Raw genomic sequence first — 20,072 nt, 5'->3', positions numbered from 1 at the left:
TATAAAATCATTTTTGAAGTACAATATTTTGAAAAGAGTTTTTTGAAGTAATTTTTTTATTATTATAAATTAAAAATTATATTAAAAAACTAGTAACTTTTATTTTTAAAAAAATATTTTTATTTTAGGAAGGAACTTATCTGCCAGGGTCTGTAACCCAAAAGCGCCTGAATAGTCAAAAACCTGTGCAGCCATACATGATTCTAGTAAAAGGACAATGTAAGGATAGATTCTTCTTACAAGGAGATGGCTGGTATATAGAAATGAACGCAAAAGTTGGTCCCTTAGTGGTATTTGATCTCTTATTCAAACTTCATTACGCCTTTAATGTTTGTTATGCCGATTCCTTACTTCTTTTCTATAATTTTATGGATGTTTTTTTATATAAGACATCAACTGCTGCTCGAAACTCTGTTTCATCTTTGAACATTTCTTTAAAGAGTTTAAATTTGGATAACAGCACAGATGATGAAGACGAATGCATGGACTAAACTCCAGATAATTTAAGAAAAAATTCTATATAAAAAAATTATTTTTTTGTTTGTATAATGTATTTTCATTGCGTATTAATATGACGTATCATATTTTATTTTTGTGAAGACAGGTTTAACTTTTTAATGTATAAAGAGTTCAATTAATATTATGTGTTTACTATTGGCATTTTATAAAACATAGTACGAATATTGTTCCTGGAACATTTAAAATTTGTTTAATTATAAGTATTTCAGTTTCAATTCAACTCTTGTATAAGAGTACACTTCTCTAAAGAAAATTTTAATATATTATTCTAATATAAATAAAAACTCATTTTTTGATAAAATCTTGTACCACACTTTATTATATTTGCTACTTTTTTAATGTATTAGGATTTCTTCAATACTGTTCCAATGTGAAATAATATTGCAAATGTGAAATAATTTATATGTGTCAAAATAGTGAAATTAAGAAGATTATTAAATTTTAACAAATATTATAATTATTATATTATTATTAATTATCTTTGTTAATTAATTATTATAATTATTATTATAATTATATTATTATAATTAATAATTATTTGTCAATAATTAACAAACAATAACATTATTAATCATTATTGACATTATTATAATATTAATAATATTATATTAATTTAAATTTTAATAATTTTAAGAAATAATGGTGAAGAATTATTTCAAATTGACTGATTAAACCAGTAACCAAATGCTTAGCATAAGTTACTGAAGCATCAGTCATTTCACTACTGATTGCATTAGTGATTAATTATTTACTGTTTCAATCAGTAATTTTTCACTGATTTCCAGTGGAAGACTTTTCTTTATTTCAATCAGTGAAATTTGACTGACAATCAGTGAAATATAACTGATTCAGATTTAGAGTGTATATTTGTAGAAAAAATGCTTAAATTCTGTGAGCCGTACTAAAAAAATTATAAATAGTAATTTAAAAACTAAAAATACCACTTTCGCAGATAGGGGAAAAAATTCTTCAATCATCAGAGATTGTAATGCAAAAAAAAAAAAATTAAAAATCGAAAGTGTCTCTTTTGAGAAAACTCACTTTATAAGTTTAATTTCAACTTTTTTGTTGTTTCTGTTTTAGGTACGTTATTTTTGAGTACATATTTGAAAAATTTGAGAAAAAATGAACAAATTTCATATATAGCATAATTTTTAATTTCTTAGTACAATAGATTAAAAAATGTTCCAAAAACACACTTTCTTCGTTGACGTTAAATTTCAAAAAATCATAACTTCCTTCATTTTTATCAAATAAAAAAATAAAAAAATACGTATTTCCTTATTTTTCATATAGATTTCGAAAAAAACTGTTTTGGACAAAAAAAAATTTTCAATGAAAATTTCCCATAGAATGCCCCATATATATAAATAATATATACAATGCTGAAGTACACAACGTTTATAATAAACGATTTTTAAATAAATAATTTTTTAGAATGAAAAATTCTATAATTTTTTGCCTGAAAAATATTTCTTGTACTTTTTATTAAGGGTATGTGGGCAAAGGACGTTTTTTTGTGGTTTGAAAGTTTCTCTGATATAAAAAATGATTTTGGGTTAAAATTTTGGTGAAATGATTTTGTTTGGTACAAGGAATCTCGCTGTTTTACTCATTTACCATAACTTAACGTAAAAATAATAAAAATAAAGCAATAAATAGTAAAATAATGTATTATATCATAGTTCATTCAGCGGCCACTTGCTCGAATTGGCGCTGTTTACTGGAGCACTGACGCACTCAAGCAACGTCTGTGTATGCGCCGCCATCTTTGTTTTCATTTTCGTTTAAAAATGACACTTTTTAAACTTCATTTTTTAATAATTTTACTCAAAATTATGTATTTTTCGGAGAACAACGAGATTCCTTGTACCCTAATCTATCATCCCTCAAAATTTTAGACAAAAATTTTTTCTCATTTTAGAGTGAAATCAGGGTGTCTAACAAGGATTGAGAAAAAAATTCCCTGACTCCTCCCTGACATTTTTTTATTTTCCCTGACTTTTTAATAACCTTATCTCTGCTTTCTTTGGACAAAAATATGGTTACTGACATATTTAACAATAAATTAATTTTTAATAGTAGTAAGAAATGGTAATAAAAACCATTAAAGTTTTTTTAGATTAAAAAATTTTTAAATTCACAAAAAATTTTAATTTTTGTAGAAATTTACAGAAATTTCCCTGACTTTGAATGAAATTTTCTGAAATTCCCTGACCAACAAAATTCCCTGACTTTTCCCTGACCGTTAGACACCCTGAAAATGTATACTACCAAAACACATTTTCCCATACTAAGTCACGTGGGAGGTTCCCACATACCCTTAATCAACAAATTATAAAAAAAAATATTTTTTTAGGTAAACAATTTTATAATTTTTTTGTGGTAAATAAAAATTGATTTCTAATCGTTGATCATAAACGTTGCGTACTTCAGCATCGTTAATATATTACATTAAAATATTGTTAATTATATGCAAATAAAAATAATACAATTAAATTTATATAAATTAATGAGGAAGTTAAAAAGCGAATCTTGAAATTATTAAAAAAAAAAAAAAAAAATGTTTCCGTATAGTTTAAATCACAAATGTAATTATTGCAGATGATGTGCAGAAAATGACAAGTGACTTACCGTGAATATCATTCACACAAATATGAAGATCCTCTCGAAATACCGGAACTTCAACATTGCACTGGCACGAGCACGAGCTGACAGGAGCATAAAGTCTTACATTTGAAGGATTACGAAAAAGAGGAGTAGCTGTTCCACTGCTGAGAATTTTACACGCCTTGGAACATGATCCTGTGAATAATAATGTGAAATTTTTATTTTCCATATACAAGATATTAGCATTTTTAAAAAATTAAAATTTTTCGAAAAATTCAGAGATTTTTTTTTTAAGAATCATTAATAAAAAGAGTCCAATTTTGAAAAATTTTAATTTTTTCAAGCTTTAAGAAGAAATGTGCAATAATAAAAAGTAAAAAATTTTTGTTGTTTTTGAAATATGTTAAAGTTGAATTAATTTTACGCAATTTTGTAAAGTTTAAACAATTTTCACTGTCTAGTTTTGAAAATATTTGCAATTAAATTAACATTGTGTCTTATGGAGTTAACATCTCTTAACCTATAAATCTAGTTTTTTTTGAACACTTTCAGTAAAGATATAATCCTAGAAATATGATTTTTTGATAAATTAAACCTCCAAAATAATGTAAAAAATTTTTAAATGATACTTCACCGTCGATTAATATATGAAAAAGATTTTTAAAGTGAACAAAATAAATATTTCAGCAAAAGTTCCGTGAATAACATGGCAACATTGCATTTTTTTAATTAAACATAATTTGGCGCGAAATTTTAAAAACTGCTACACAAAATCTATAAATAAATTAATTTCTGACGTCATGTTTGTTTATATAATGTCATCCATGACAGTAAAATATAGACTAAACACTGCTGAACCCAAACCCAAGCAGCACGGTATATTCCCTGAATATCCATTGAATACCACAGTGGAATATTCTCATGATCTTCTAGGAAAATCAAAATGTCCGCATCATGGGAATATTCCATAGTGACATTCAGGGTGTATTCCAGTGACATTGAGGGAATATTCCTCGGTGACATTCATGGAATATTCCAGTGACATTAAGGGGATATTCAGGTGATATTGTGAAAATATTCCAGTGATATTGAGGGAATATTCCACGGTTACATTGAATTTTTTTTTTAAAATGTGTTTTTAATCTTCCTGCTTATTCAAATAACAATTTATAACACATTTCTATTATTTCAACACTAAAAAAAAATTCAATATAACCGTGGAATATTCCCTCAATATCACTGGAATATTCCTTTAATATTACCCTCAATGTCACTGGAATATACCCTGAATGTCACTGTGGAATATTCCCATGATGCGGACATTTTGATTTTCCTGGAAGATCATGGGAATATTCTACGGTGGTATTTAAGGGATATTCAGGGGATATACCGTGCTGCTTGGGAATATATGATGCAAAAAAAAAATTAAGTTTCTGCGTTTATTAAAATTTTAAGTTTAAAATTTTAAGTGGTCAAAATAACAGTGGTGCATTCCCCTAATAAATTGGGTGAAGAAATAAATATAAATTAAATAAATAACGTCATTATATTTACCTATAGGTATATATAATTGAATTTTGAGGAAATATTGAATGAAAGAATATAATTCATTTTGGTATGTAATTATTAATCACTGTTATTATAATAATTGAGTTAGCAAATTATGCATTTTTCAAAATCATTTTGTCTTTTAAAGATGAATTTCAAAAAAGAAAATGATTTAATATCATTCGTTCGTGCAGACAATGACTATCGTATATTACAAGCAAATTAACATATACATACGAATATCTTTCCGAAAATGTGTGTAAAAAAATATTACGCAAAAATCATATATAATTGCTTTATATAAATTGCATTTTCTTGCAAAAGAAAAATGATAAATTTATACAAAGTGAAGGTTCAAAAAAATTATTCTATAAATTGTCGTATTCTATAGTACTTATAAATATTACTGCATAGTTCCGTAATTTTTACATATAATTTAAGAATATCTACTTCAAAAAGTTCCGTCTTTTTTCCAAATAAAAGGTCTGTAATAATTACAGATTTTTGCACAAATCTTCGATTTCGGTAATTCTTACAGAACTTTTTTTACGTATACGTGATATGTATATTTCCATTAAAAAAATTATTTTTGCTTGGAATAAATTTTTTTCGATTCTGGTACAAAAAAAAGGAAAGTACTTTCTTTTTATTTTCACGTTAAATGGAAGTCATGCATTTTTAAACTTAACATATTTTCAGAAACAAAGTATACTTCTGACTTGCGTTAAAAAATGACTTTTCTCAAAACCGAAAACACTGATTTTTGTTATTTTTTTTTCTTTTGATGTTTGCTATAAATATAAAAAGTAGAATAAAATTATAGAAGGTTATTTATTTTCATTTTTAAAGAGAGTGTGAATAATAAATAAAAAATTGAAAACCAATAAATGATACTAAATGAAAAGTATATATATATATGCTTGTCAGAATAATGTCTAACGGGATATTTGTAAGAATTGCTTCTTTTGTATGTAAATGTCAGTTTTTTGGTGTTCCAATCCTGTCATACGAATGACTTTCAAATGTAACATTGAAAGATTGAGTGCATAATTTTTTCTTACAGAAGATTGAACACAACGTCGAGTGCAGACAGTCAGAGTCAGTCAACTGTCAGATCCTTTTATCTTAACTTTTCAAAAACATTTTGGCAATCTTTTTATATACATATAATCCACGATATAATCATTTATATTATACATATAAAAAGAATTTATCTCATGATTTTCTATATGTACTCTCTTTTAAAAATTTGGTGATAAATTAATAATTTAAACAAAAAATAATTTTCTTTTTTACAAAGAACACTGCAAAAAGAATTATCTTATTTTAAGATGTTTTGGTAGCGTTTTTAAGATACTAAGATGTTTAAGATGTCTTCATGTCTTGAAAACGCTACTCTCTAAATTTGAATCAGTGGAATTTCACTGGTAAACCAGTTATAAGTATATCGCTGGTTTCATTCAGTGAAAATTTCACTGAAAATCAGTGTATTTTCACTGTCAATCAGTGAAAATCAGTATATCAGTATACTTATAACTGGTTCACCAGTGAAATTCCACTGATTCAAATTTAGAGAGTATCAAAACATCTTAAAAAAAAGATACTTCTTTTTGCAGTGAAGAAAGGGACCTAATTGTAAGAAACTAAAAATGTCGTATTTTACACTGACAAAACGATTTTTTAGTTGAACCATATTATACTTAATTAAAATTTAGTGTATCTTTGTTCTATACGGTATAGTATATTTAAAAAAGTTGGGTAATTTAAACAAATTAAGTAAATTTAATTCAATAATGGGTAAGTCCACGTCAGAAATATCAGAATCTGCAAGTGGTTCTTCGATTTTAATGTTACTTGGTAAAATTATAGCTTTATATAAGAGCAATGTGTGAGTAAAAGAAATTTTTAAAATATCTAAAATTGTAGGAGTTATAGCACTTTTAATTTTGATACTGCATTTTTTTCTTTCCTTTATATCTCGGTCAATTTTCAACCGATTTTGATGAATCAAAAACGATTTTTTTCAGAAAATTAAGTTTTTTAAGAAAATTTTAAAATAATAATAAAATTTTGTTATTTAAATAGAAAAAAGTAAAAAACAAAATTTCTTTTAGATTTTTTTTCAATTTCGGCCTCTTTTTTTTAATTTTTAATTTTTTAATAATATTCCTTTTTATTTTATCTTTAATTTAAAAAAAAATTCATCCTGGAGACTTTTTTAGATCTCGTGATATCGTCCTTTAAGTATTATAAGTCTTCATCAATTTGAAAACCGCAGGACTTGCTTCTATCATTACTTTCATTTGTTTGTTGAAATTTTTTATGGTTATGAATAACTATTTGTTTTAGAATCCTCTAAAAGAAAGCGCTAAAAACTTCAGCTACAATTTCAGGTTGCATTGTTAAGGTTTCATTACAATTTATTTTAAATTATAAATATTACAAAAAATAAAATCTTTGCTTCAAATCTATAATTAAAATATTGATTTGCTTGAATTTTCACTTGTTTTAGTCAAGAAATTTAAAAATAAAAACATTATTACGCGAAAGTTTCTAGTTTGTAACAGTAATATTATAAAACAAATGAAAGTAGAAACACAAATCTGGATCCTAGTTTTCTTGAGATGTGGATATTTAAAGAACGATATCACGAGATCTAAAAAAGTCTCCAGGATGAATTTTTTTTTAAATTAAAGATAAAATAAAAAGGAATATTATTAAAAAATTAAAAATTAAAAAAAAGAGGTCGAAATTGAAAAAAAATCTGAATGAAATTTTGTTTTTTACTTTTTTCTATTTAAATAACAAAATTTTATTTTTATTTTAAAATTTTCTGAAAATACGTAATTTTCTGAAAAAAATCGTTTTTGATTCATCAAAATCGGTTGAAAATTGACCGAGATATAAAGGAAAGAAAAAAATGCAGTATCAAAATTAAAAGTGATATAACTCCTACAATTTTAGATATTTTAAAAATTTCTTTTACTCACACATTGCTCTTATATAAAGCTATAATTTTACCAAGTATCATTAAAATCGAAGAACCACTTACAGATTCTGATATTTCTGACGTGGACTTACCCTAATACTTTTTTTTTGAAATTAAACAAAACAGTATTGAACTGAAAATTCAAGATACGACATTTTCATGTTAAATAAACAATACATTTATTTTATTTTTAAACCGGTAAAACTAAAATAAATATAACCTATATAATTTTTTACTTCATAAGTTCCTTCCCAAGTAGAAATGTGCCACTGGCATAGTACTGACCCAACACTGCCAGTCAGTATAACGGTACTGACTGCCGTACTGGGCCAGTAGTGGACCAACCCTGGCTGGTAACGCTGTCCAGTACTGATTTTGTCCCGCTCACCAGTACTAACGTAGTACTAGAATAATACTGGCATAATACTGGCAAAGTACTCATCCGGACTTAAAATCTCACTTTTTTACAAAATGCTAAAACACGCTTTCCAATGCGCAAATTTCATCCTTATTAGCTTATTACTCCCATTTTTACCACGAACAGGTAATGTGAAGCCAATAATAGTTAACGTTATTTAGAATATATAAAATATTATTAACAATAAATAATTAAAATAATAATTATCATTTATATTAATTAAATTATTTTATTTTTAATAAATTATTTTACAAAAAATAATTTGTGTTGTAAATTTTTTTATTTTTTTAAATTCATAATATTTAATTTTTTTTACTTTGCACTTATACTTAATTTAATAATTATTTAATAATTGATATTACACATGAACAAATATTGTACTTATAACACTTAAAACTAAGAACGAAAAATCTCGCACGCATGGGGGATCGAACCATAAACCCTTAGAACGCAAGTCAGATACGCATACCGCTCAGCCGCGCTGGCTTGAAGTGCTGACTTGAAGTAGTTCACCTAATACAAAAGTTTTGATTTCAAAGTTTGTATTATCTATTGATCACGAAAATAAAATGAATTTATTCTTAAATTTTTTAAACTCACAAAATTTTTTCAATTTTTACAAAGATTTAATGAAATAAAACTGGATATCAATTTCAGTTAAATATTTTTAATAAATTATTTTTACCGTAAATCATATTAAAACAGACAAAAATGATTGATGAATTACATAATTAAAAATAAGTTAATAAAAGACGACTGTAAAATATGAATGGTAAAAAATTTTTTAAATTTAATATTTAATTATTAATAATATTTAAAAATTACAGTGAAAAAATTACATTTGCTTTATTTTTAAAACTATTAGAAAAAAATTCTCAACTTATTGTTATTGTATGCATGATAAATAACTTAATGCACATATTTCAATGAGTACTAAAATAACTAAAAAAACATAAATATATTTTATATAGGTATATAATAATACATTACAATTACATCCAAAATTTTGAGGGAAAGTATTCGAAAGAAATTAATATACATTTTTTTAAATAAAAAATCATCGTTTTCTACCTATTGGAATAATTTAAAGACTTTTTCATTTAATGTTTTTTATCACCGACATAGTACTGATTCGGTGTGAATGACAGTGTACTGCCAGTACTGGTTTTAATATTTTTTTACCTCCGACATAGTACTGATTCGGTGTATTAGTCAGTACACTGCCAGTACTGAAAGTCAATACCGACAGCCAGTATTGGATCAGTACCATGCCGGTGTTTAATTACGGCGAGCTACGGATATTTCTACTTGGGTTTCTTCAAAACGCGCCACATATATGTCTAATTGTATAAGTAAAAATTGATAAACCTGATTCGATTTATTTTTTTATATATATATGTACAAGAGAAAAAGAAAACTGAAATCGAGGTGACCATCTGGTAAACATAGAAATTGTTTCAACTTATGAAAGGTCCATTTGATTTGTTCCATAACAGTTTCTATATGATCTCTCTTTGAAAGATGTACATATGAATATGAAGCGTGAGTAAATCGATGATAGTCACAAACACAATATGTAATTCATTGAATTTATATATTTATAACTATGGAAGAGAAAAACTATCTCTCAGTAAGACACTTTTCAAATGATCGTATCTACACGGAAATCACTTTTTTTTAACCTTTATAGCGACACATTGCGGTAATTTAAAAAACAACAGTAAACGAGGGGTAAGTATTATTTTTATTCTGAAAATATAAAATAGGTATTTAAATATTAAATAAAATTCATCAAAAACAATTTATTAATAAGTGCCAAGAATACATATTATTATTTCAAGAATATAATTTACTAAATTTTAGAATTTAGGTATATTAAAATATCCTCAGACCTCGGATTATATACGACTTTTTTCGACTTCTTTTAATAAAATGCGACTTTTTCGACTTTTTTTTACATTTTTTTTTACAAAATTTTTAAACAAAATACGTTTTTTTAGTATACAATGCAGATCTTCTTTATTTCAATTATTTAACAAATTTTTAACTAAAAAAAATTCTTCACTAAATTAATTATTTAAATAATTTTAATGAAATTCTTCACAAATTCAATTATCTTAAACTATTTTTCAATTAAAATTTTTATGAAATTTAATAAATGTTTATAATTTTAAAAAAATTAGCAAATAAAATTTTCAAAAATTTCAATTTAAAAGCTTCTAAAATTTAATTATTTCTAAAATTTTTTTGAAATTTAAGGATTTCAATATTATAATTCTCCTGAAATTCAATTATTTTTAATGACTTTTATAATATTCTTTGAAAATTCAACTCACACCATTTTTCATTTAAAAAGTTTTTAAATTATTGTATTTTTGTCTGCAATTTCTAATAAATTTTTTAGTAACAGAAATCATCAAAAATTTTAAATTAAAAATCACTTGAAGTTCAATTAATTTCAAAAATCAAAATTTTAAAATCTTTGAAAATTCAATTAATTTTTAAAAATGTTATATAAAATTATTTCATAAATTATTTTTAGTTCTGTAAAATTTAATTATCGTCTGAAAGTTAACACAATCTTTTGAAATTCAATTATTTCTAAAAATTTCAACTTCAACTCTACAAAAATTATTATTTAAAAACAATTTTATTTACAAATTTGTAAAACCTCTGTTCAAATAAATAAATAAAACTTGTTTAAGTATTGCCTGAAATTTTTTTGACCATCAAAACTAAAAACTGTAACAAAATTTTTAATTCGAATAAATTGGTTAAATTCAAAAAATTATAAAAATGGAACTTTAAGGATTTTTTTTTTAAATTTGTCCTACTTAAATAAAATTTTGAGTCAGTATTATACTTGACAAACAAAAAATTATTATTTATTTCTATACAAAAATGGGAAAAATATTTAATAATTATTTACATAGAGGGTTTATGAAAATTTTTTCAGGTGTTTTTAATAGTAACTATAGCAACAATTTCGTCAACATTGATAATACAAATGTTGAAATTTGCTATTATTTACAAATATTTATCAGAAGAATATATTAAGTTTTTCCTTAAGTATAAGTTAAATACAAGTTATTTTCTTAAACAAATATAATTATGTTAGTTCTAATAACTGCTTTCTTCGATTTTATCACTAAGTTTCTATCAGTCAAGAAAAGTGGTTGTATATACAATGAAGTTTATAGGTATAATATATTTTTTTGGATTCATTTTTTGGGGAGAAATCCTAGGAATGTCTCCAACAAATAATTACTATGATGGATTGATAAAGTATTTAAAGAAAGAGTCAAAATTGCATCAGGTTGTGTTCATTCTTAATGATGAAGAAAACAATACAGACCCAATAATGAATTCTCTTATGACAACAGTATATTCGCATTTTCCATCTTTGAGCATCAGCTACACTCAAATGAATTCAAATCTTTCAGAATCATACCGGAAGTTGCTTAAACGACCCAGAAGTACTACACTGTTTGTTTTACAGTGGTCAAATAATAGTACTATAGAGAAGTTTGATCATTTTTTGACTAATGGAGAGGAAAATGACAATGATTTATTAATAGGCTCAACAAAACCAAAATGTTTAGTTCTAAACAGTTTTCTCTTAACTAATCGGGACATCGTGAACACCTTGGTTGATTTCTGGGAAATGAAATATTTGGATATTACCTTCTTGACATACAATCCTTATTCTGACAAATTACCTACTTTAAGTCAAATAAATCCTTTTTTCAAAAAATACTCTCGTGAAATGGTATCATCGAAAAGTAAATGGTTTCCAAATAAACAACTGAATCTGAATGGATATAAATTGCAATTTCACTATATACCAGCTAATTATTTTTCTGAAAGACAATACATGATGGCAATGCAATTTTTAGAAATTTTGTCACATGCAATGAATTTTGAGCCTGAAACACTATTATTGGAAGTGCCTTTTAATGCTAAAAATGAAAGTGAAGAAAAAAGACGTACTGAGGAATGGGAATCAAAACTAAAAGATTTTTATCCGGAAATTTTTATAAATAAGATGATTTATTATAGTCTTGAAAATATGTTATTTCTGAATATACGTATTCTACATTTAAGTAGTGCTAAAGCTGTTATTCCACGAGGGATAGAATTCACTAATGACGTTGAAACTTCATCAGAATTTTGGTACATGATCATAGGAACTATTGGTATGATTTCTATTATACGATTCGCAGCATTTTTATTAAAGTTTAATAAGAATACATGGCAAACTTTCAACATCACTCAAATTATAATGGGAATGGGAACTAACAGTGAACCACAATATTCGTCGGAAAGAATAATTTTTGGTTCACTATTGATTATATGCATCGTCTATTCAAGTTATTTTTATACAGTTATTGTTGACGTTAGTTTTCGACCAGTTCCTGAAATTTCAACTCTCGAACAACTTATGAAATTAAATTTGACACCAATGATGGGAAATGGATTCCACAATATATTACCATATAGTTCAACCTCTAACCTTAGGCAATGGTTAGAAAAATCAAATGAGTTTATGATAGGAGAAGTAGAACATTGTCTGAAATTCTTGGCTGATTATAGGAATGTAACTTGTATTCTTGATAATGCTGAAGATCATGTTAATGAATACGAAGCTAAATACGGCGAAATAAATGTGAAAATAATACCAGAATCTATTGGTGATGGTTTCAGTTCTTTCATGGGATATCCTTACTCACCCTATAACGAACGCTTTAATGAATTAATCTTAAAAGCTTCACAGTTTGGAATACTCAATCATATTTATAAACCTTTTCAACATTCACGTAGTAATATTTCGGGACCGGAAAGGATTGAACAGGATAAACTCTTACCTATACTAATTTGTGTACTAGTCGTTGGATATTCTCTTTCTATTATTACTTTTCTTCTTGAAATAATTATATTCAAGTTGAAATCCGGTATAAAAGATGTTTTTGAAAATTGCATCAGAATCGTATAAAGATTTTCGCGATCACTGATTATGAATTTATAATGTCAGATTCGTAAGTAGCAAACCTGAAAACCGTCGGGGTAAATATACAGTACAAGTCCGTTAAATTTCCGAGTTCGGGACTGTAGGGAGTGTAAAATTTAAGGAATTGGAAAATTAACGGATGCTCCTTCTGAGGGACAAAGTTTCATGTACTTACAAGTGTAAGTGGGCAGGTCCCGTAATTGGGACAATTAGTGTGAGAGACCGTTGGTGTGAAGACGAGATGAGGAGAAGAGAAATTTAACGGACAAAAACTTATCGGACTTTGTAATTTTAAGATTATGTGATTGTTATGATTTCACAAATAAACATTCTCCGCAGCTTTTCGCGCAAAATACATGAGCCAAAAGTTTTGAACGTTTAAATGAACGAATTTTTTTTTTACAATTTCTTTAAGTATGAATTTTATTATAAAATTTTGTTTTAAATATCTAAAAGGAAATTATTAATTTAATTTTTTAATTTACTGTTTTATTTTATATTGATATCATAATTTTTAAATAGATTGAAAAAAATATTTCGTTCATTTGAACATTCAGGAACCTCATAAATACTTTATACGCATCGAATTAAAAATTTGTTGAGAATTAATTCTCATTTTAAGAATATAATATACTAAATATAAGAATGAATTGTAAGGGAAAAAAATACTAAAAATAAAGAAAAGACAAAATAATTAATGATAAGAAGAAGAAAACAATTTAAAAAAAAAAAACAAAACAAAATTTAATAGTTTAGACCATCTGAACTGCTGAAAATAAAAAATTCTGATATTATAATATCATTTTTGACATATTTATATTAAATTTCAACTATAAAAACTAAATATAGAAAATATAATATATACTAAAAATATTTTACTTTATAATTAAAAAAAAAACCAATAAATTTCTATACAAGTTTTTTGTAACAATGGACCATTTTGTAAGCACTTATGGTTCTGAAGAGTTATTGCTCTGTAAATACTGAAAATACTATAGACAAATTACCTCTCAAAGAATCACAATTATTATTATTATTATTATTATTATTATTATTACATTTGCTTGACCAATGTGGCATGGTTTTCTCCCTTTATTCGTTATAACTCAAAAAAAAACCCTCAGCCATTAATCAGAATTGTCTTTAGCCATTCTTATTACCTTCAATTGTGAAAATATCTCCATCTGCATGTCGTGTGACTGAAAGTTCCTGGCCGAGCACGATTCGAAGAACGTGAAGGCAATTCAAGAGGATGGGGACTAGAAGATGCATTTTCTCCTCAGCATTCTAAAACAAAAAACGCAAAATAAATTTTATAAAATGTTTGAAAAAGAAAACAAAAAAAATTTAATTGAAATTATATAGATACAATTTACAAAAATTATACAATTTTACGAGAATAAAAAAAAAATACTAACTAAAAAAAATTAACTATACAGTGAAAGAAAATTTTTTTGGTTAAATTTTTTTTTAATTCTTCTTATTTAAAGCCTCTTATCCTCAAGACTTTTTATTCGTTTCGTTTTTTAGTTCGAACTAAAAGAAAAAAAATAAAAAAATCTTTGGGATAATTTTACGTTTGAGTGCAGGTGTCAATACAATTAGAATTCTTTTTCTTAGTAAGAGTTAATAATTTCGAGATAAAATTTACATGATCAAGAAAAAAAAAGAAAGAAGTAGTTAACAAGAAAACAAGGGTCCATGATCCTTTTATATAAAATGATATCGGTGTTATCGGGAATATGGTCATTGAAGAGTATAACGGTCTCACAGAGACAATATTTTTCCTTTTTCATGAATTTCTACTCAACGAACTGCGGCATTTAATTATAATGAAGGTTGCAAAACAAAAAACAATAGTCATAATATTAATATTTATATCATTCGAAATTTAGATTTTTGCGCATAATTATCTAAAGAATTTTGATAAAAATATAGTGATAACACAAGGTTAGATTAGTTATTTAGATTTAATTTAGTTTTAATAAAAGGGCGTTTTTCTTTTGTAAGCCCGTATGCAATGTTAAATAAATAAATAAATATTTATCATCATTTAATAATAATTTTAAACATATTTTAAATTTCTCGAAAATTAAAAAAAAAAAAATTCTGAAGTATACAATGTTTATGAGCAACGATTAGAAAAAAAATTATTGTTTAAGACGAAAAATTATAAAAAATTTATCTCGCTCTCTTAATTTGAATCAGTGAAATTTCACTGGTGAAATAGCTAGAAGTCGGTTACTGAATCATTTAGTGAAATTTTCACTGAAAATCAGTCATATATCACTGATTTCCAGTGAAAATTTCACTAAATGAATCAGTCAATCTGTTTTACCCATTACCGATAATACAGATTGACTGATTCATTTAGTGAAATTTTCACTGGAAATCAGTGATATATGACTGATTTTCAGTGAAAATTTCACTAAATGATTCAGTAACCGACTTCTAGCTATTTCACCAGTGAAATTTCACTGATTCAAATTAAGAGAGCGAGAAAGATGCATTTTTTAAAATAATTTTTTGATCAAATAAACATAATAAATTATTTTCGAGACGAAAATTCATATTGATTCATATAATCTGGCAATAGGAAAAAAAATAACTGAAAAATTTTACTAATACGCACAATTTTTATTTGTTTCTAAAAATGTTTGCTTGCAACTTGCATTTCTGTTAGAAACTCATCATTTCTCTTTTATATATAATATAGAGAGAGAAAAATATTAGCATATTGATTCACTCATTTACAGCTTTTCGGTTCGTTAACGTGAATATGAACTAAAAAATTCTAACGAGATATTTCAGTGAATTAGAAATTCTTTCTCACATCAAAATAAATGTATGAAACCCATTAACATAGTAAAGAAATAGTCTATGCTTGTTTAACTTATTATATGTACTAATTAATTTAATTAGTCACTTTTATTCTTGTTTATATATATATATTATATTGCATACATATACATATTTAATTGCTATAATAATATGCTTCAAATCCTCTCAATTTTAAATGGCAACTCTAGATCGAAAAAGAAAACGTTGAAAAAATATTCTAAAAATAAAAATATACAAACGACACCTTATTTAGATATTTTTTTAAAATTCAATTTGAAATTCAATTCAAATGAATTAATTTTTTTCTTTTATCAAAAATAGGTAATAACGTCGGTGAAATTTACATACTACGTTTATGATCAACAATTTATAGAAGAAAAAATATTTTTCTATATAAATTATGAATTTCTGTTTGAAATTCTATTATTTTATGCTTGAGAAATACTTTTAATTTTTAATCGTTGATCATAAACGTTATGAACTTCGTTGACGTAAATTAATAAGAAAAGGATTTTTTGAAAATAAAACTTTTTATTGTAACACTTTTGGACGTTTGAATTTGGTTCAAAAATATAATAGTGAAAATTAAACATATCAAACAGGGGCGTAGCCAGAAATAAATTTAGGGAGAGTTTTTGTGAAAGCTCAAACATTAATAAAAATCTTAAACTTAATTTAAAAAGGCATATAACTATGTCAACATTTTAGAGGGGGTTTAAACCCTCAAAATACCCCCTCCCTGGCTACGCCACTGATATCAAAATTTTCTATGTTGTAAAGAAACATTAAATAATTATACAATATGTAAGGTTGGATTTACATGTTGATGCAAATGCAGAATGCAAAACCGAAAATAATGATAGTGAAAAGGACAGTCATATATCACTATCCTTTTCACTCTCATTATTTTCGGTTTTGCATTCTGCATTTACATCAACATGTATAACTCCATCCTATAACGTTCCACGAGAAAACGGATCTTAAGTAAAAAAAAATTTAGTTTATCTTTATGATTTTTGAATTGAAAATACTCACAGAGAATCAACTATTAGTACAAAACATTTATATTTAAGTAACATTTAAATTATTATTTAAAAACTTCAATAAAAATTAAATTCGATTTTATCTATTTAAAATAAAGAAACTTTTCATCAAGGTAGAACTATAATGCGGGGCCGTCCATAAACTACGTTACCTATTTTAGGGGAGGGGAGGGGGTCAAAAATTCTAAAAAAAAATGCATTTAACGCAATGCTAACGAGGGGGGGGGTGTCTAAAAAGAATGAAAAAGTGGTAACGTAGTTTATGGACGGTCCCTAACTAAACATAACATAAATTTTTTCTTTGAGTTATAAGGTCCCTTCTCTCGATGTGGAGTGTCACATATATAATTATACAAAAGAAAAAATATTACAAGTGAAAAAAATGGAAATTTATTTCTTGCTCGGATTATGTATTTCCATTTTATAACAAGCGACTTTTTTGAAGCGTAAATATAATAAAATATGAATACGTACTCTCGTTATGATGGTCGGTCATATGTGACATGTGCTTATGTCCGCATATTCAAGTCATTATGTTTTATTTGAGAAGAGTATGTCAGATAACATATATAATTGCACTATCAAGTGTTTTTCACTAAACCACCTTCGTGAAACATGTGGTTGTAGCATATATGATTTTAACATCAAGTGTCGTCAAATACAAATTTTTTTACAACCATATATTTTCTGTTTTTACGAACAATATATATATATATACTTATATATTCCATAATTTATTGAAATTATTTTTTATTACATTTTTTAGTTCGCGTTAAAAACATAGTTAAAAATCAGTTCTTAATTTGAGGTTATGTATGGTCACCACCATTCTTAAATAATTCGGGTATATTAAAAGATTAAACCAAAATTTGGAATATGTTGAAGTGATAATTTCAGGACAGATAATATGTATAATTATCAAACAGCTCTCAAAAGTGCATTTAATGACTCTAAATCCTTTTACTTTTTTATTTTTAATCGAATTTTAAAACGAAGAAATCTCAGCTTATTTTGTTAATTAAATGATATCAAAATTGTCTCCTTATAGAATTTTTATTTATCAATGGAGAAATTCATCGAATTCTCTCCCTCTCTCATTCTTTCATTCTCATTGATTTAATTCCATGAATATGCTAATTTTACTTTCGATAATTTTATATGTTTATATGCAAGAAATATTTCCCATTAGTTGATGTATAATTGATAAATTATTTAATTATATAGCTGTTGTTGTGATAAAAATGTGTCTGAAATAATGATTATTATAAATGAATTTTGTTAATTAACTATCAATAATTGCTTGTATAATTTCGGCAATTATTTTAGATTGAAGATAATTTTTCACAGTATTTTTTTTTAATGTAAATATCTCCAATATTTTGAATTGAATTTATTATTATAATAACAATTATATTTATTATTAATAATAATAATAATAATAATAATAATAATAATAATAATAATAACAATTTCTCTCTCTCTTTTAAGTTACATATAAATTTATTATAATTTCACTTATTTCATTAATATAAATTATTTTATTAAATTTGTAATACAATAGAAAGAGTTTTATTTTTCCATTACACAGTAATCGAGGTCCTAAAATTGTAAAGTCAGAAATTTTTCTTTCTGACTCCTCAAATTTTTCCCAAAGTACAAAGAATAATGTTTTTTTTAACACTTTACAATAACTGACCCGGTGCATTAATGATTTAAGTGATTGTTGTGCCCATTGGGATACTATGTAAAAATAAATAAGTAACTATAGTTGCAGACAATTTTTGAAGACAATGATTATTATGAACTCACTTTCATTTAATTGAAACCATTTTCCGCTACGAATTTGAATTTTAAAGGAAAAATCTGTAATTTTTAGGTAATATAAGATTTTTATATAATATAAACTGAAAAGAAAAATTAAGATAACATTTTAGTGGTATTATGGTGCTAAATTATTATCTTATGTTTAAGTTTATTTATCTTTTGTAATTTTCATATTATGATCTTAAAGATTATTGATAATTATTCTTTTCAGAATAAATATATATAAAAAAGTAAACTATTCTTACCCCAGTTGAAGAATTATTATTTTTGCCTCAGAATATTTATGTCTTTCTAATTTGCAAATCTAAATCTCGTGTAAAGAGTATACATTCTGCGTCCAAATATTGGTTTTAAAATTTCAATCAGAAATGAAATCAAAGAGAGAGAATATCCAATAGCTAATACACGAAATAATACGAAGAACAGTTTTTCCTTCTCAATATGGTCTGGGTGCAAAATTTTTGTGTTCTGTACTTTAGACGGATAAAGATATTGAAGCAGCCCAAATTCAACAGCATATCGAATAAATTTATTAGAGTGACCATAATTATGAGACCTCAAATAGTGAAGGCATTGATATCTTGATAAACAATTTCGTCCAATACTTTAACATTTACCCCTTCTTTAATATAGTACTCATTAACAACGTTTTCAGCATTCAATATAAGACAAGATATGTTTTGATATTTAGCCAACTTTCTTATACAATAATCATTGTAGTTTTCTACTAATATATAGCTCGAATATGACATTTTTTTGTAAATTTTTTCAATAATAGGATTATCATGGCTTATTAATCCTAAGGGATAATTATTTTTGTATTTGCCTATAATTTTTAATGATGAATTAGCAAGTTCTTCGAGAGTGGTTATTTCGGATTTTAGTGGCCAAGTGATGTCCAAAATAACTGAATAAAAATAACCAGAGTAGACGATGCATGTTATTAATAGTGAACCAAAAACTATTCTTTCCAAAAATTTTTTCGGTTCATGGGAAGTAGGCATTCCAATTATAATTTGACTGACGTTTAATATTTGCCATGTACTCCTCTCGAATCTCATACAAAAAGCTGTTAATCGGATAATGCTAATCATACCAATTGTACCCAAGAGCAAGTACAAAAATTCATCAGACAGAATCATATCATTAGAGCGTTTTAACTCCTTTGGAATAATAAATTTGTAATTGTTAAATCCTAAAATGGTTATACGTAATCTAAAAATATCATAGCCGTTTATGTAATGAAGTAAATAAGAAGGATGTACATAAATA

At 25.4% G+C, this 20,072-nt stretch overlaps 1 protein-coding gene across 2 annotated transcripts in view; it reads right to left on the bottom strand.

The window, feature by feature from the left end:
- The window catches only part of LOC127283561 (uncharacterized), a 145,912-nt gene that overhangs the window by 35,559 nt on the left and 90,281 nt on the right, over nucleotides 1-20,072 (bottom strand). For both annotated transcript variants that reach the window (XM_051308519.1, XM_051308520.1), the window contains 2 exons: nucleotides 14,253-14,379; nucleotides 3,154-3,324 (listed from right to left, as the gene is read on the bottom strand). In XM_051308519.1, the coding sequence (XP_051164476.1) occupies nucleotides 3,154-3,324; nucleotides 14,253-14,379 (298 nt within the window). The remainder of the gene's footprint in view (nucleotides 1-3,153; nucleotides 3,325-14,252; nucleotides 14,380-20,072) is intronic.

The sequence above is a fragment of the Leptopilina boulardi genome, unplaced genomic scaffold, assembly GCF_019393585.1.
Source record: "Leptopilina boulardi isolate dan_hultmark-lab unplaced genomic scaffold, ZJU_Lbou_2.1 LbouV2_310, whole genome shotgun sequence".
In the NCBI taxonomy this organism is placed as follows: domain Eukaryota; kingdom Metazoa; phylum Arthropoda; class Insecta; order Hymenoptera; family Figitidae; genus Leptopilina; species Leptopilina boulardi.
The sequence above is the reverse complement of the archived record's forward strand: the minus strand, read 5'-3'. Positions and strand labels throughout refer to the sequence as shown.